This window comes from Pieris napi, chromosome 1, assembly GCF_905475465.1.
Source record: "Pieris napi chromosome 1, ilPieNapi1.2, whole genome shotgun sequence".
Classification (NCBI taxonomy): Eukaryota; Metazoa; Arthropoda; class Insecta; order Lepidoptera; family Pieridae; genus Pieris; species Pieris napi.
Window position 1 is genome coordinate 5145350 of NC_062234.1, and position 16099 is coordinate 5161448.

At 30.0% G+C, this 16099-nt stretch overlaps 1 protein-coding gene across 5 annotated transcripts in view; it reads left to right on the forward strand.

Moving 5' to 3' along the window:
* The window catches only part of LOC125057970, a 133734-nt gene that overhangs the window by 72689 nt on the left and 44946 nt on the right, over window positions 1-16099 (forward strand). For all 5 annotated transcript variants that reach the window (XM_047662061.1, XM_047662269.1, XM_047662197.1 and 2 more), the window contains one exon: window positions 13512-13669. In XM_047662061.1, coding sequence (XP_047518017.1) covers window positions 13512-13669 — 158 coding nt within the window. The remainder of the gene's footprint in view (window positions 1-13511; window positions 13670-16099) is intronic.

Here is a 16099-nt window from a genome sequence, read left to right on the forward strand (position 1 = left end):
AACGAAAATAGTTTAGTGTCCGCGTATAGTTTCGTGTTGTAATTTGGCTGAATTAAACCTACTTCATTGTATGAAACAGTGGTAGCATTGACGGTAATTACTTGTGTTTTGTGAAACAAAGATCTACGAGTTCCGCTTCACATATTCGTGTTCCTAACAGCTGTTAGACAGTTAATTGCGCTGAAATCACGACAGTGCCCATAGCTTACTAAATACTAGTTGTAAAATATTAGAAATTATTTTTGTTTTCTCCGCAAGGCCGTTTACTTTATTATTTATTTTTGACGTGATAACGTCTTTAAAATCGTTTTAGTCGGGTGACATGTTCAGAAACTTGTGTCACACCAAAACCTCATGAGCGCGATCGCAGGTATAACGAGAGAGAGACGGACCGATCTCCCGTCTCATCTCGAGCGCTGCCAGTCATTCCGTGAATGTATGAAGAAAAATGTATATCATAGTCGAATAAGTAAACTTGTCATTTTACACCCGAAATTTATCATCAAAAGTGTGAATAAAACGATATATGTAATTTAAAATTTGAAAAAATTGTTATCTTCATTAATTCCTTACTTCCCAAAACCTTATATCACCAATAAGACGTTATCACGTAAACATCTCGATCGTAAACCTACTTTACAAACAACCAATATTTTTTAAATAATAAGTAAAACAACTTTAATTATATGTTTTTAATATTACAGCAAATGCGAATCTTAATTATGGAAACAATATTAACCTCAATGTTTGGCAAACGATATGTTCAAAATACGTCTAATATACAAATTTAATTAAAACCTATTTAAGGAAACCATTTTTTTTAATAAAACTATTGATTCTATACTCTGTGGTAAAACGAACGACCTCCGCACGCGAGACGAAAGTGAAACCGACGGTTCGCTAAATTGTTGAGATAATATTGCACTTTCGTTGTTATTTTGAGGGCGAATTGCGTAACAACGCTAATAAGTCGCGATTTTAACATTGCATGAAAGAGACGGCTATAGTAAATGTAATTTCGTTTCAGTAAGTTTCGTCACAGTATGTCAAAATCATTGGATTTGGCATATGGAAGAAACTGAATAGGTTAATATATATAATAATAAGTAGACTTTGTTTTCGTCCGCAACAAGTCTTGCACTTGACACATTGAGACAAATAATCAAAGAAAACCTAACTTAATAAAACCAATTTCATACATAGACGTTTATTCTTAAGACAAATTAGATTACGATGGAAAAAAAACCATAGGAACATATTATTGATATGAACACATCAGAACATATATATAAGTAAATAAACAAATATAACTTCACGTTAGTGTACATAAAAAGTAACAATATATGCACAAAAAAGGAAGTTAAAATACACAAAGTTCAACCGGGGCTAAAGGTTAAATGATGAAATTTCATGTTATGTTATGTTGTTACCAGTAATTCCTTAGCAATTTTATGTAGCCGCTTGAAGTTTCATAATGCTCTATTGAGAACGATTCGTAGGTAGTTTTTAAGGGGAGAATGATCAGTAAAGCGAATAGATGTTAATAACTTAATAACAACAGTTTTAAATGATGTGTGACATAGTTGAATACTTTCCAATGACAGTTGACCCCAATTTTGTATTTATGAATTTAATGAGCGTTCAGGTGCTTTTTGTCACGGGTCATTGGTTGACATTTGCCAGTGACGTAATGTAAAGTATTGAACTACAGTAATAGATGGTATTGACACATATTCCACTTAAATTTTTCTATGTTATATAATTATATAATGCACATTACAAATTAATAAGTGTATTGATTTGTGATTAGTAGATTTGACTACAAGTATTGGGTTACATCAATATATGTGCAAGAGAGTCATACTAGTCACACAATATAGTCCGCAGCTAATCCGTCATAGCCAGCCTCAATATAGACTAGCCACTATGACTGTTAAGTTTGGGTAAATATATATATTTCATTTTTTACTTCCTCTCCTATTAGTTCTATATTTGCAAGGAATACACAATTTATTACGCCATAGTACGTCAATGTACTTTTACTACTTTAGCTATCACAATAATCACTGTATTGGTCAATGAATGTTAAGTATAGGGCTCTTGTTGACATTTAGCTATATCGCAATGCATATGTTACTATTAAAAAGGACTCAAAGTTCACAGAGGTTTATAATAAACAATATTTACAGAGCATTTAATAATAAAAACGAATAATAATTAAGGTTAAACATATCTACGTGTCTATAAAACACAGTCAATAGTATGTGTCCTCTAACATACACAAAATAGGAAATCTATAAAGAGTTTTAATTTATTTAAAACACTAAATAGTGAAAAAATAATGCAAATTAAATTCGATAAATTCTTGAGACAATAACTGCCAAGAAACTATTTGTTTTATCAAATTTCATTCGAGATCCTATTGTATCTTGAAATCATTTGATAATTGGGTCAGCTATGACCAACTCACAAATAACTATGTCGAAAGTCGCTTGTCACTCCAACACTGCACTTTTGATATTTAGATGCGTGCAAGTAATGGCACGTTAGGAAAGGTCGTTCAAGATGAATGATGTATGCGAACCATCCATTAAGGCTATAACCTAGATAGGTCTAAGACCCAAGTTTAGCGAATTAATGAATGCCCAGTCGTTACCTAAATCGATTTGGTTTCGTAATGAAACCTCGCTTATACGTAACTTCGTCTTAGTAGAAAAGGTTTATCAAATTTAAATTTAGAAACTTAATTATTTACATACCATTTGCGTGACTCAGTGATAAAACGATTTATTTTTTATACAAAGAAAGAAGAATATAATTTTACACAGAAGTCTTATAAAAATAAAAATGATAAGTGAAAAACAAAAATGTCTTTAGTCTAATAAGATTATATTAATTGTACGCTAAATTGTATATGGTATTTGTAATAATAACTTAAATATAATTATGATTATGGCTCAATTTGCCATGCTTCATTCTTTCTCTTATTAAGTTCCTGCTAAATAGCCTAATACGTTATAATGAGTTTATTATTATAGAGCCTTAAGGGATATGTTCAGGTTAAAGAATTCCCCAATTCTTGTGATGACCTTAATTATGGGTCCTCGCACGAACAGGCTGCATGTTCCCACATCCGTGAAACATTAATAAGGCTGAGAGATACAATAAATAAAAAATGCCTTGTAACATTGCATCAAATGTGTATTATATAGTTGACTAGCAGATTCGGCCAAGCGTTGCTGTGGCTAAGGTTTTTGTTATAAGAATATATAAACGGCAGAAGAATACCAATCCACCATGCTTTTTTGGTGGTTATGCCATTAAATTGTACTTTGGTACTTTCAACACAGCGCCATCTGTCAGAATTGTGACTATCAAATAATAAACAAATATTTTGCTATAAAATAATATTGCGGGTATAAATTGAGATGTAAGCTCTATCTTTTAAGTTAAATCAAACTACACACGGTGTGCAAATTTGATTGATATCGGTTCTGTAGTTTAGGAGTCTATAGCGGACAAACAACGTGACACGTAATTTATATATATTAAGATTTTATGGTAGTTTTCATTTTACATATTTGGTAAACATCCTACGTTAAAAGCCCCTCAGAAATGTTTCTATACTCTACTACAACTTTATTAGGCATTTAAGTAATATCTAATATATAAAAATAACCGGGCTTGTTTTCACTTATTTGTTGTGATGATTTAAACCTTTAGGTCTCGTGAGATGTTTTGTACAATCAGATAAATAATTGCAAATCATACAAACATTTTGTTCTTGAATTGTAATGATCTTAAATGCCTGTCTTTTATAATATCAAGACTGATTCGCAACGCTCAAGTGTATTCGAATATAAGCTTCATGATACGATAATAATCAAAAATAAAAACTATCAGAGACTCATCATAAAGAAATTAAACGCGATTTCGATGCAGCATGACTAAGAATTCTTTGCAATCAACAAAGCAACCCAATGGATTATTTTGCTAATATTTATATGCGTGCGTAATTTTAAATTGTACTGTTTTTGTTATTTTTATTTTTTATATCTTTTGTGATTTTATAGGTAAAAAATAAACTTTAGGTAAAGGCCTGATTCACTGAGGGGCTTTATATCTGTTACCTAAACATTCGAAATTATGAGCATATAACGTTTAAAATTATGTATCTTAAAGGCATAATTTGCAAGATTATGGTAAATTAATGTTTGTTGAACGTTTCTTGAAATAATTTAAGAAAATTGACAGCCAATATTTTATTATTTTTCAATCAGGTTCATAAATGTATTGACATAAAGTTAAGAACAAACAACTTCAAAGGCTTTCGGCAGAAGTCTATAAAATCAAAATAGCGTTTTAAAAAACTGATTGGATTATAAAGAAAAAAAACATAAAATTAGTTATGTTACGGATCTATATTTTAATTCTGGCCGAAATAAATGGCTATCTTTATCCCTGTTAAATTACTAAAGTGACCTTGGGTAAATTACCTGCTCGCAAAATGCGACAGCTTCACCTTTCAGTTTTTGTTATGCTCTATTTAAGTTTTATTTCTGTATTAACATTTTACTAAACCTTTCATCAAATATGTTATGTCCTGTATACCTTACTTATTCAAATCATCTTTAGAAATAATAATATCGCGTTAGGTGAAATAATGGAATTGTATTATTTTTTTTTAATGTTTAATACATGAATGAATTAATCATTAAACCTAAATCAGCCTTAATATACCCATATTAACTAAAGTAATTTCGCCTCTTTCCATCATGTCTTGAACTAATTTTCAATTAGCTTAAAGGTTTTGTTTGAAGAATACAATACGGACTCCAAAAATAAAATTTAAACATTATCAATAAAAGGGCGAGGCGTAAACAACACAAAAATGGTAGTTTCACGAAAAAGCAGCATTTCTCCATTTAGTCGCAATTTGGTACATCGAAATACCAGTTTCACTTTTTAGCGTGTTATGAGTGAAAGTCGTTTGTCTGAAGCTCGAACTCCTCGTATAATCAATTCATAAGACCCTAGTTCCGTACTACCATAAAATCTGGTATCATCGTGTTTACGTTAATCAATAAGGTCACAACGACAACTATCACGTCTGATTTAATTTATCTACTTCGGGTTGAATTATTTTAAAAGTTTTTAGCAAGGCTTGGTCAAGCGTTTTAAAGGGGCCGGAAGACTTAATTTTACCAAGCATGAGAAGTTTCTCCCAAGACTGCACTTGTGAGGGACTTCTCATGACTTCTCATGTAACATATACATAACGTCCTGGAAAACCTGGAAATTTAGGGTAGGTAGAATTAATCGGCGTTAGCTATTTGTCTTGAACTTGTTATTTGATTAATGAAATATAGATACGTGTCCACCCTATTTAGGTACAACTTCAAAAATACACAAACATATACAGTATAAAACCTTTAATTTATTATTCTGAGTATAAATAAAGACAATCAATCATTCATCATGTTTACAGAAGCCAATATATTCCCGTCTCTTGAACAATGAAGTTGCACTGCGATAGCATCGAATATTGCACACAAAACGCAGTTAGCTTTTGTGTTGAAATATATTTTAATAGACGTTATTTCATAATATGTTACAATTATTTACCCCATTTTCTTTAAAGACGTACGTACTTTTGTAATAATTTCGAACATATTTTATCTAAACTATTAAAGCGCCACGACTTAGTGATTTTTCATGGGTTAACTATTGTTGTCTGTAATTTAATCTAGTTAATCAAATTATAATCTTTAAAATTAAGCTCACAATTTTTAAATGATTTTCTTACCATGAGGTTTAAACTGAGTTTTGTTACGGTTTTGCATGATTCGAGGTAAACTAGTGAGCAGGAAGAGAACAACTTTCTATTTCGCACACCTGTTTTGTGCTTATTAATTCTTTTGCCAAACAAAAACAAATCTTTCTACTATTTATCAAGGCTCCAATTAAATTAGCAAGTTTGTATGTTAAGTATTGTGTAGGACATTGAATATAAAATTATGAACATTGGCGTTGATCGTATATTCCAGACATTCAAATCAAACACAATACTACTAAAATAAGAAAATAAATTTGCTGTACATAGTCGTATGATAAATTATATAACCTAACTTTCGCTGCCCACGCATGCGTGACGATAATCACACTAAACTGAAGCAAAAGATCTATATCCTATATCAACCACATCTATGCCACGCTTACATTGTAACTATTATTTCTCTATCTATTTCTATCTATTTAGGGAATTTATTGATTTACGAAAATATGTTGATAAAATATTCCCTATTTACAAAAATTCATATCAATGCAAATGTAATAAATGTCATATCAATAACGCTTACAAAAGCTCTAGCAACAAACATCACAGAGTCTGAAACCGCACTAAAAATTAATGTTCATATGAAATAATTACTCGCAATACTTTTCATACATATATTATGGTGACCATTCTTAGCGTTTATTATTTACGAACTTATGAAAGAGGTACAGTATCATATTTACTCTGTAGTTGAACTACGCAACAGTTTAGGTACTAAATTAACAGTAATAAGTTTTCTAATACATTGCAAGGCTACAATGCTACGACGTAGCGTTTAAAAACGATGGGGTCTAGAAATTTTTACATGTGTATGAATACTTTAAAATCATTCTTATTTATTTATTTATAATTACTCTATTATACTTGCTCCTATTCTTAATGGATCAATCTGTTTTGCTGACTTTATTTTAATTTTACTTAGATATTAAAACCAAGGTTTATGTAAGTTTATGTTAATTAATTACAATAAACAATACATGCTATATGATATAATATGGCAATCAGAAGTGGAGCGACCTTGGTCATCAGGCTGACCTTTCTAAGACATGCCGACGAAGTGAACGGATTGCATTGTATCTCATCTTACATATTACGAAGTATATATTTATTTATTTAAGTTTAAAGTACAAAAAACATTACATAGTTTAAAAATGAAATAAGTGAATTGATCCAATTAATTGAATCCTCTTTTTGTGTTCTGTTTTTTAAATCAATGCTTTAGAAACTTATAGAGTTTACAATTCTTGTATCTTACACATGCTTATTGAAAATTTGTATTAAGGAGTTGTTTTTATAAGAAATATAAAAAAAAACTATTTGCCATTATATTTGTGTTGATGTACGCTAAGCGCTTAGTAACCACTGTATTGGCTATATACTGTATAAAATTATATCACAAAATATTTGCTTGTAGGCAATTAATATTATTTATCTTGAAAGATACATAGTACACACAAAGTTTAAGGATGTGCTAAAAAGATATTCGATGACCTTGTAAGTCCGACCCTTTAAAGTCTTAAATAAATAAATTAGAAACAAGTTCCAACTTCAGGTACTGACCTAATAACCTTCACCAAAATCAATTTAGTTGATTATATCATAGCTCTAATGCTTTTTGACAGAATGTTACTTACCGCAAGCAAAAAATAATATATTACACTATATTCAGCTTTGCTAAGCTTTGCGTCTATCTTCTTGTCTGAAAGTACAACTTCTTTCCTTTCCTTTGTTCTTAGTGTTGATTTTATGATGAGACTATCAAGAACCTGGAAGGGGTTTAGCTTAAATCAAATTCGGTTTGAAGATAATTAATAACGAGACGGAAAGCGCATTCTTGTTGAAAGAGGTTATGAGGCTGTACGAAAACATAATCTTTTTGCTATGTATTCTACTTGAACAGCACAGCGTCAATAAGCTTCCATGCTCCGAGCTCCACGCTTGCTCTCGCTGCTTAGTATTTTCTCTTGTGAGTTAAAAACTTACATAGATTAATGTACAGCATGTGGCTTCATATGCTATAAAGAAACTAGCTGATCCGGCAAACGTCGTTTTGCCATGTTTATCATTTATAATAAAAAATAGGGGTTGATCGTAGAGGGGTAAAAATTAGGGATTGTATGTATTTTTTAATGTTGTATCATAAAAAAGTAAAAAAAATTAAATTTATCTAAAAATTGAAAAAAAAAATATTTAGGGGTGGACTACCCTTAATATTTAGGGGGATGAAAAATAGATGTTGTTCGTTTCTCAGACATACCCAATATGCACACAAAATTTCATGAGAATCGGTCGAGCCGTTTCGGAGGAGTTTAACCACAGACACCGCGACACGAGAATTTTATATATTAGATAAATTTTACTATTTGGTGTCACATACATGACAACAATACCATATGCATCTTTCTATTATTTCTCATAAAGAAAGATGTTAGTAATGCCGATGACTCTTTTGGCGCATCTCCTTAAGGTTCTTGATTTGGTTCATTATTTTTAATCATACTCATTGCCAGGCTAAGCACCTAAAGGTTCCATACGTAGGACAAAATGTATGCGTGAAACATACACAAGTATAACCAACCGAAATATTTAGTAACTTTTCGCAAATTATTATACCTTTCCGTTGTGATTACTTATTCTAAACTAATTTTTTAAGTTAACTCGTAAGAAATTATGACATGGACTATATTTAGTTTGTTTATTGCTTGCTCTATCCATATTGATAGTGTTAAATTATAAAAATATTTATTCATAAATGTCGTTTAATATAGCCCACTCTATCATCTGAAGAAGACGGAAACTTGGCCACAAGGACACCACCAACTGCTTGTATAAGTAGAGCAACATTCAATTGCATATTGAATTAATTATCGACTCTATTTGTATAGACATAGATCTCACAATTCATCAGTAATATTATAGTGTTAAAAAGAATGCGGAATTGTCTACACCTGCGCATGAATATCTAAGTGTTCTTCGGCTTTCTTATATAGAATTTAATATATTCTAAAAAAAACAATTTATTTAAAGCAGATGGTTTATTACCTTCAATGCCTTTTCAGATATCCATTTTCCATTTTTAAAACTCAACTCTTTAGCGTTTATAGATTGAAACATTGGTAACAATTTGAATTTGTGATTAATAATTGAAAATGAACTTATGCCCCGTAACAAAGTGAAACGAAGGGTGTAGCTTAATTACGTATTAAATATATTATTAATTTTTTTCTTTAAAAAATATATGAGGACCTGAAGATTATTTGTTGTTGGGTACACTTTTTATTTATAAATTTTGCATTATATTTATAATTTTAAAGATTTTTTTATATTTATTGATAATTTTAAAGGCAAGAATTATTTTCAACTCTATAGAATTATTACCCGGGAAACGATCCAGGACTACCTATTTATTCTTCCAGTTAGGCAGCATAAATAATAGCAAGAATTATCTTAAAATCTATATGTTTAATACTATAACCTTACTTCGACAGACTTGAAAGTTATGCGTTTTTACGCAATCAATATGACTAAGGCAACATTTACTTTATATAATTACTTGTATTACCTCTAACGTCCTTGCCTTATAAGGTATAAAATTTATACATCTTTAATTGGCACATGACATGGGTACATCCGGCTTAAATTAAAAAAATAATGTATGTTGCCATCACAACCATTTCAATTTATTAAATAAATGAATATTACTTTTAAAACATTATACTTTAAAGCTCTAAAAATATTCATATTGTTACGTAGGCCATCTAATTCATAAAAAAATCCTCGTAAAACTTACTAAAATAAAATTAAAAGATTTTCTTATTTATTATATATTAGTATTAAAAATATCTCGCTAATCCGTGTAAAAAATGGTGGTGTACCCTTCATAAATTTTTAATGACGTTTAAATGTGACACTTTGCAATAAAGACAAGCTATAACTGTCTCAAAAACGACTAACTAAAGCTCCAAAATAAAGTTTTTGTTCCATTTTTATCTTTAAATTGGACTGAATATTATATGGTTATTAACTATAGGACTTTTTTGAATTCATAATATGGTTTAAAATGATGATCCTGCAGTATTTTTGTATAAAAATACATATATAAAATGCTATGTTTAAAAATTCTATCTATTTATTTATTATTATGTAAAATGCATACTGTATCACTCTAAAGGCATGCGCATTTTATTGCATGGTATTGCAAAACCACCGAGCGATATGACGTGTCTCCGAATTTTTTATAAGATATAGAAGTAGATATAAAATACAGTAGAAGATACCTCGAAGACAATTTTATATACTTGAATTCAGAATCTATTTGTATCTCTATTATAAACTTTATCATTAATAATATGTAGGTAAATTTAAAGTTAATCATAGCGCCAATGATTGGTTCGTCATTAAATTGCCCTAGGACGTTAAAAATGTTAATGTCTATGATGAATGGGTACCAATTATTTACGCATCTTTTAAAGCCGTGTTTTTTAAAACATTTTAGGTCCCAGATTTCGGTGTCAATCAGTATTAATTGCCACAATTTCCAGTATAGTGCATTAAAAACATAAAAAATTGCATTAATTGCAATGTAAGGAGTTTACCTCGTTGGAAAATTTATAACTATAAATAAATGGAGTATTATTACATGTTAATATCGGTAAGAATAAATCATATAGGCTTATCAAAGTAGACAACCTTGATCTGTCCCTACCGTTCGTATAGTGTTGTTTGCCTGAAGGCAACAGAAAGTGTTATAAATAATTGTGCTACTTATGTGTGTTACAATGTTTCCATACTATTGGTAGACTTTTCTGTTAAAGGTAAGGAATAGAAGATAGAAGAATAAATACCTCCTTTACAACTTATTTAGTTTATATCATGTAATGTAATAACTGACTTATAAAAAAAAAATTTTTTATTTTCAAAAAATCATTTTAAAAGTAGAAAGCAAACTTAAGACACTTTAATAAAATTACGTTTTCCAGACCACTATAGAAATCGTATAAATTGTAGGCTTTCATCGATAATTGAGCATATTTTATATTAAAGTGAAAGTGTCCAATGAAAAACCGCTACAGAAAATTAATATGCAGAAAATACTATAGAAAATCGTTAATATAATGTTTATTTAAACTAATATTATAAAGAGAAAGGATTTTATTGTTTGTTCGTTTGCATTGCTCCAACCTATTGGAGAAATTATTTCACCACTAATATCCTACATTACGTAACCCAAGTTCTGAAAACAAATAAAAACCAATATTGTGTACACTGCGGCCATTATTTACAATAGATATATAGTTTTATATGATAAATCATTATTTACAAAAAACGTCAGCGATAGTATGTTTAACAGTCTTTTATGAAGTTATAATCAAACACGCTAGATACCAACGACCTGATACCAATTTCATAAATTTCGAAACAAAATAAGAATGAAATTGAATAAAAATGTGTAATAAATAAATATGTCATAAATCATAATTCAAGAATCAATGTGTGAACAATATATTTTTACAACTTTAAACCTGACCTTTCTTAATGCATTTTACATAGCCCTAAGCTACAAATAAAATAACAATATCATACATACTCAATCTTTTGTTACTCCATGAACAATGAATGAAAGAATAGCCATCATTCGTAGGAGGTCGTGACTCAAATAGCTCAATACACATACTTTATTTCCATTGATCTCTTTATGAGCTTAAAAATTGCAATATTGATGACCAAGCAATACTTCATGTAGAATAGAGACATGCACATTGATTACTTGATGCAAACTCCTGACATAGCAATACAGTGGGCATCATTACCTTATAGAGCCACAATATCTTCGCATAAATCAGGGCAATGATCAAGCATGACTGACTGTCCAAAAGGACAAAACATTTGACACTAACGAGCCATATTCAGTATATCAATGTACTAGGTTTGTATGAATTGGATATTAGCAAAAATATTTATCAGAATGTAGTAATGAGGTCGATTCATACGGCGAAAGCGTTTGATGATTTGTTACGCTGGGTTATATCAACACATAAGCATGTCTGACATCTTTAAGGGTGATTTTCTTTCAACAGTTTCCTATTTAGTAAACTAAATTCTTTATAGTTTTACAGATATGTACCTATGGTATTTGCAATGTACTGCCCAAAAGGCCTACATATGTGACGAGTTACAGTGGTCAGACGATATACGATGTTTTAAATGAAATTTAAATTAAAAGTTAGTTAATTTATTGTATCGTTCGCGTTAAAATTATGTTTTTACTCAGACTACCTTTTTGTAGCTACATACCAACATATGGAACATTTTGCTATGCTACCCTATAGAGACTGCAGTTTTTAGGTTTTCCATGCAATTTTTACAATTCTTCTCTCTTTAACTAACTTATTTTGCGATTCATTTTTATTTAAATAGATTATAATTTATTGTTTTTTAAATAATTAATTGAGATAATCGTTGTTTTAAATTATTACATACTGTAAAGCTGAACTTTGTATAGCACAGCAAATAAAGACGAAAGTTTCATCTGCGACATACAAGTAACCATGTCAGGGTATAACTACGAATAATACTCGTATTGTACATATTATTTTATGATGATCGTAAAAAAATTTCCTTAAAACTATATAGACATGACATATCCCATATGCTACATAGTTCATTAGTATACCTATATCTCGTCATGATCGTAGAACAACGTCGGATTTGAAAATAAACCAAAATCCACTTTTTATCATATTTCGATACTACATTGACTAAATATAATATTACGTCTAGGTAGATAAAAAAATTCCATGTATTTTAAATTTCGAATTAGTTAGTTGGTAAAGTGACGGATTTGATAGACGCTCATAGAAGCATGTTATGTGATTTTTCTAGAAAACTGTGAAATTTAATGTTATTAGTTTTATTTTGTTTCAAAACAAACCCTTTTGTTTGCTTGTAAGCCAATTTTCATAATAACAGAATATGAATTAAAAAAGTTATGACAAAAAACTTACATGATTATATTATTTTGAAATTGCTGCCCTGTAAAGTTTACTATTTGTCAGATCCGTCACTATTCTACAACTATGGCGATCTATCCATAACCGCTACGATCTGGCAACACTATGAAGTGATGAGGTGATATAGTATACAAAGAGATACGTATTCGAGACAAATGTATGCGGTTTTATTTTTTAGTTAAACAAAAAGTTATATCCTTCAGTATCTTGCTGTAATTCATACGACCATTGCTTAAGCAGATATTAAGTAGCAAAGGCATTGAATGTATGGTTTTGGTCTAACAATTTACTAGAGCATAAAGTTGCGCGGGCAAACAGGGGCGATGTCATCCGATTACGACAAAGTTTCCTCACTGGGATTAATATCTGTTTAAAACATTTAGGCGTAATGCAAGGTTATATTTTTGTAATCATAAATGCTTAGTTCACGCCAAGTTAATTTTATAGTATACCAAAAAGAATGTTTTTGTTTATACGTATTAACTTCAACAATTGAAACAGAATTATGAATTGTGTAACATTTGAATATAAAAAAGTAAAATAAAGTTCACAGATAACAAGAAACTATAACGAAATATCTATTAACATGTAATTTTACGGCATTTTGTAAATTCGATCGATACCTAGTTTTTCCAAGACTTAAATGAATATTATTTTCTTTACAGGAACACATACAGGAAGTTTTAGACAAATGGACACAAATAGACGACGAAATATGGGCCAAAGTGATAGTTTTCGAAAAGAATCGTCGTGTAGCGAAAGCCTACGCGCGTGCGCCGGTCCTCACTATCAACGGATCTGATGATGGATTTGATGGAATGAGGTAAGACTATAATCTATATCATATTATGAATTCAAAAGTGTGCTTTTTGGTCTCACTAATTTACACTTTGATAACCTTGAATTTTGGATTGACGTTTTGCATTGCGAAAGTTAGGTATTTTCAAAATTGTATAATTATAGGCATTTTGGTATACCAAAAATATCATAATCCTTTTAGAGAACTATATATATATATATAAATATATATATATATATATATAAAACTCGAGAAACTAACAACATATAAAAATATGATTATGATTGTTAGATAAACATTTTTAATTAAAATTGTTTAAGTTATAAAAATACTTTTAGCGCATTAAAGGTATCAAAACGGTATCAAACATATTTCAACCTACGCCATGATTAATACGCATTGCAAAATGCCTTCACAAGTTTGTCTAGGCTTGGCTGGATCAAGATAGGCACGTGGCTGCCCTAGATTCCCTTCGGTCTGACATTCTAAATTATTATGTTTATGGCATTCTCTTGCAATATTCATATTAAGTGCCGTTAAATTGCATTGTATTAAACACGATATAACCCATTTTCATCATAATAATACTCAAACAGTGTGATTAGATTTTGACTATTTCTTTATATTCTTTAATTCAGATCTTCTGGATTATAATATAATATTCAGATTAGGAACGTAATAAATATGATTGCAGAGAAATCAAATATCTGCTTTTATATGTAAAATTAAAATTTGGTTGACTAGAACCAGATATCCATGAAATCCAAACCATTACGACTACAAGAAAGGACCGGTCACATTCTTATTTGGCGCCATTTCACTCGCAGGCCTTATTATACAAAAAGAAACGAAAGAAGATTTTGCTAATGAAACAAACGGGTACTTAATTATTAATAACTTTATTAAATTCATTCACATTCATAAAAACTTATTAATTTCTTACAGTAAGTCACGAAGCATTTAAAAATCCTCTTATGAATTCCAAAATGCAATTAATGAAAATTTATCAGAACTGATAACGCTGGATCTTTATTAATTTCGGCTGAGCATAAATCAAGAAAGAGTGAAATAGACTAGTTATATCTGTTCGAAATACATAATTTTAGTTTCATAAATTTTGATGTAAAATATTTTAACTCGGCCGATCGTCACATTTTTTGATTGACTTACTATGATTACTTGATTAGCTTTTTGCCTATTATATTTGTTATAAGTTACGTCCTCAATTTTATAAGTTTGTAGTTGTAGTGTTTTTTGCGTTTTGTGACTATTGTAAGGCAAGGTATCAGTAGTTTATCAGTCTAACCTCTTATTGTTCCCAAACGAATACATGTAATTTCTCTCTATCCTTACGACTGACAATTGTGTGCCTTTCTTATTGTTAAGAATGTATCGAAAAGAGGTATTACTTATTATTTTAGTATAAAATTGTGTATAGTCGGCGACAGAAACGTTTGTGGTACAAATCACAATCACAACCACCGGTAGACTCCAAATTACGATAGAATATAAAAAAAGTGTTACCAAAATAATCTATCTCTTTTTTTCTTATTTAAAACGACATTAGTATCTTCTATTTATGGAAAGTTTTAGATAAAAAACAGACATAACTGCTTAAACGTAAGAAATATTGTCCTTTTAACGTTTTTACTTTTTTTATTCTATTTAGAGCTGAAACTAAATTTTCCAGATCATGTTATTAAATATTCTATTTTGTATAATTTAAACTAAGATATGGCATATAAAACTCGTGTCTTGATTAGGACTTGCCCTAAATTTGTAGAAGGTCAGATTAGTGTAGGGCAGTCTTATCAGATGTAAGTGAAAGTGTAATGTCATGTGTAGCAACAATGCGTGCAAATGCCCCGTAACTGATTTGATTATGACCGCTTGCCTAACGAGATCTTGCGTAAAAATTTGCATGTGAACATTTAAAACTAACGGCTATTAATCGATTTCAAGTTTTTGTTATATCATATTTCTGTTTGATGAAATTACCTTTAATGAAAACAGACTTGAATTAGGCATACTCTTGGTATACATTTTCTTCTTCAATTAACTAGGTATTTTTAAATCTAAAACTTCTAAATACATAGAGATAAACGAAAAGACGAAAAGTAATTCAATTGTATTAAATATAAAGATATTTTCTATAAAAGCTGTTAAATAAAGTAAGTAAATCCAATCCATGATCCATCCACAAAACTTTTAGTTTTATTTTCCATTGAGTTCAACTCGGGCGCACGTCGATGTGATCGCGACACGTGGTGTGGCCAGTAATGACACGGAAGCGTTGGAGATTTCACGTTAGATTTATTGCTTGCTAGTAACACCCTGCCATTTTGACCAGCTTGGTCATAAGATCTAAGAATTAATTTCAGAGCCCAGACTTATAAATAAACTGAACTATGGCTCCTTCATGTCAAAATCTATGCGTTTTTGGCGTACATTATG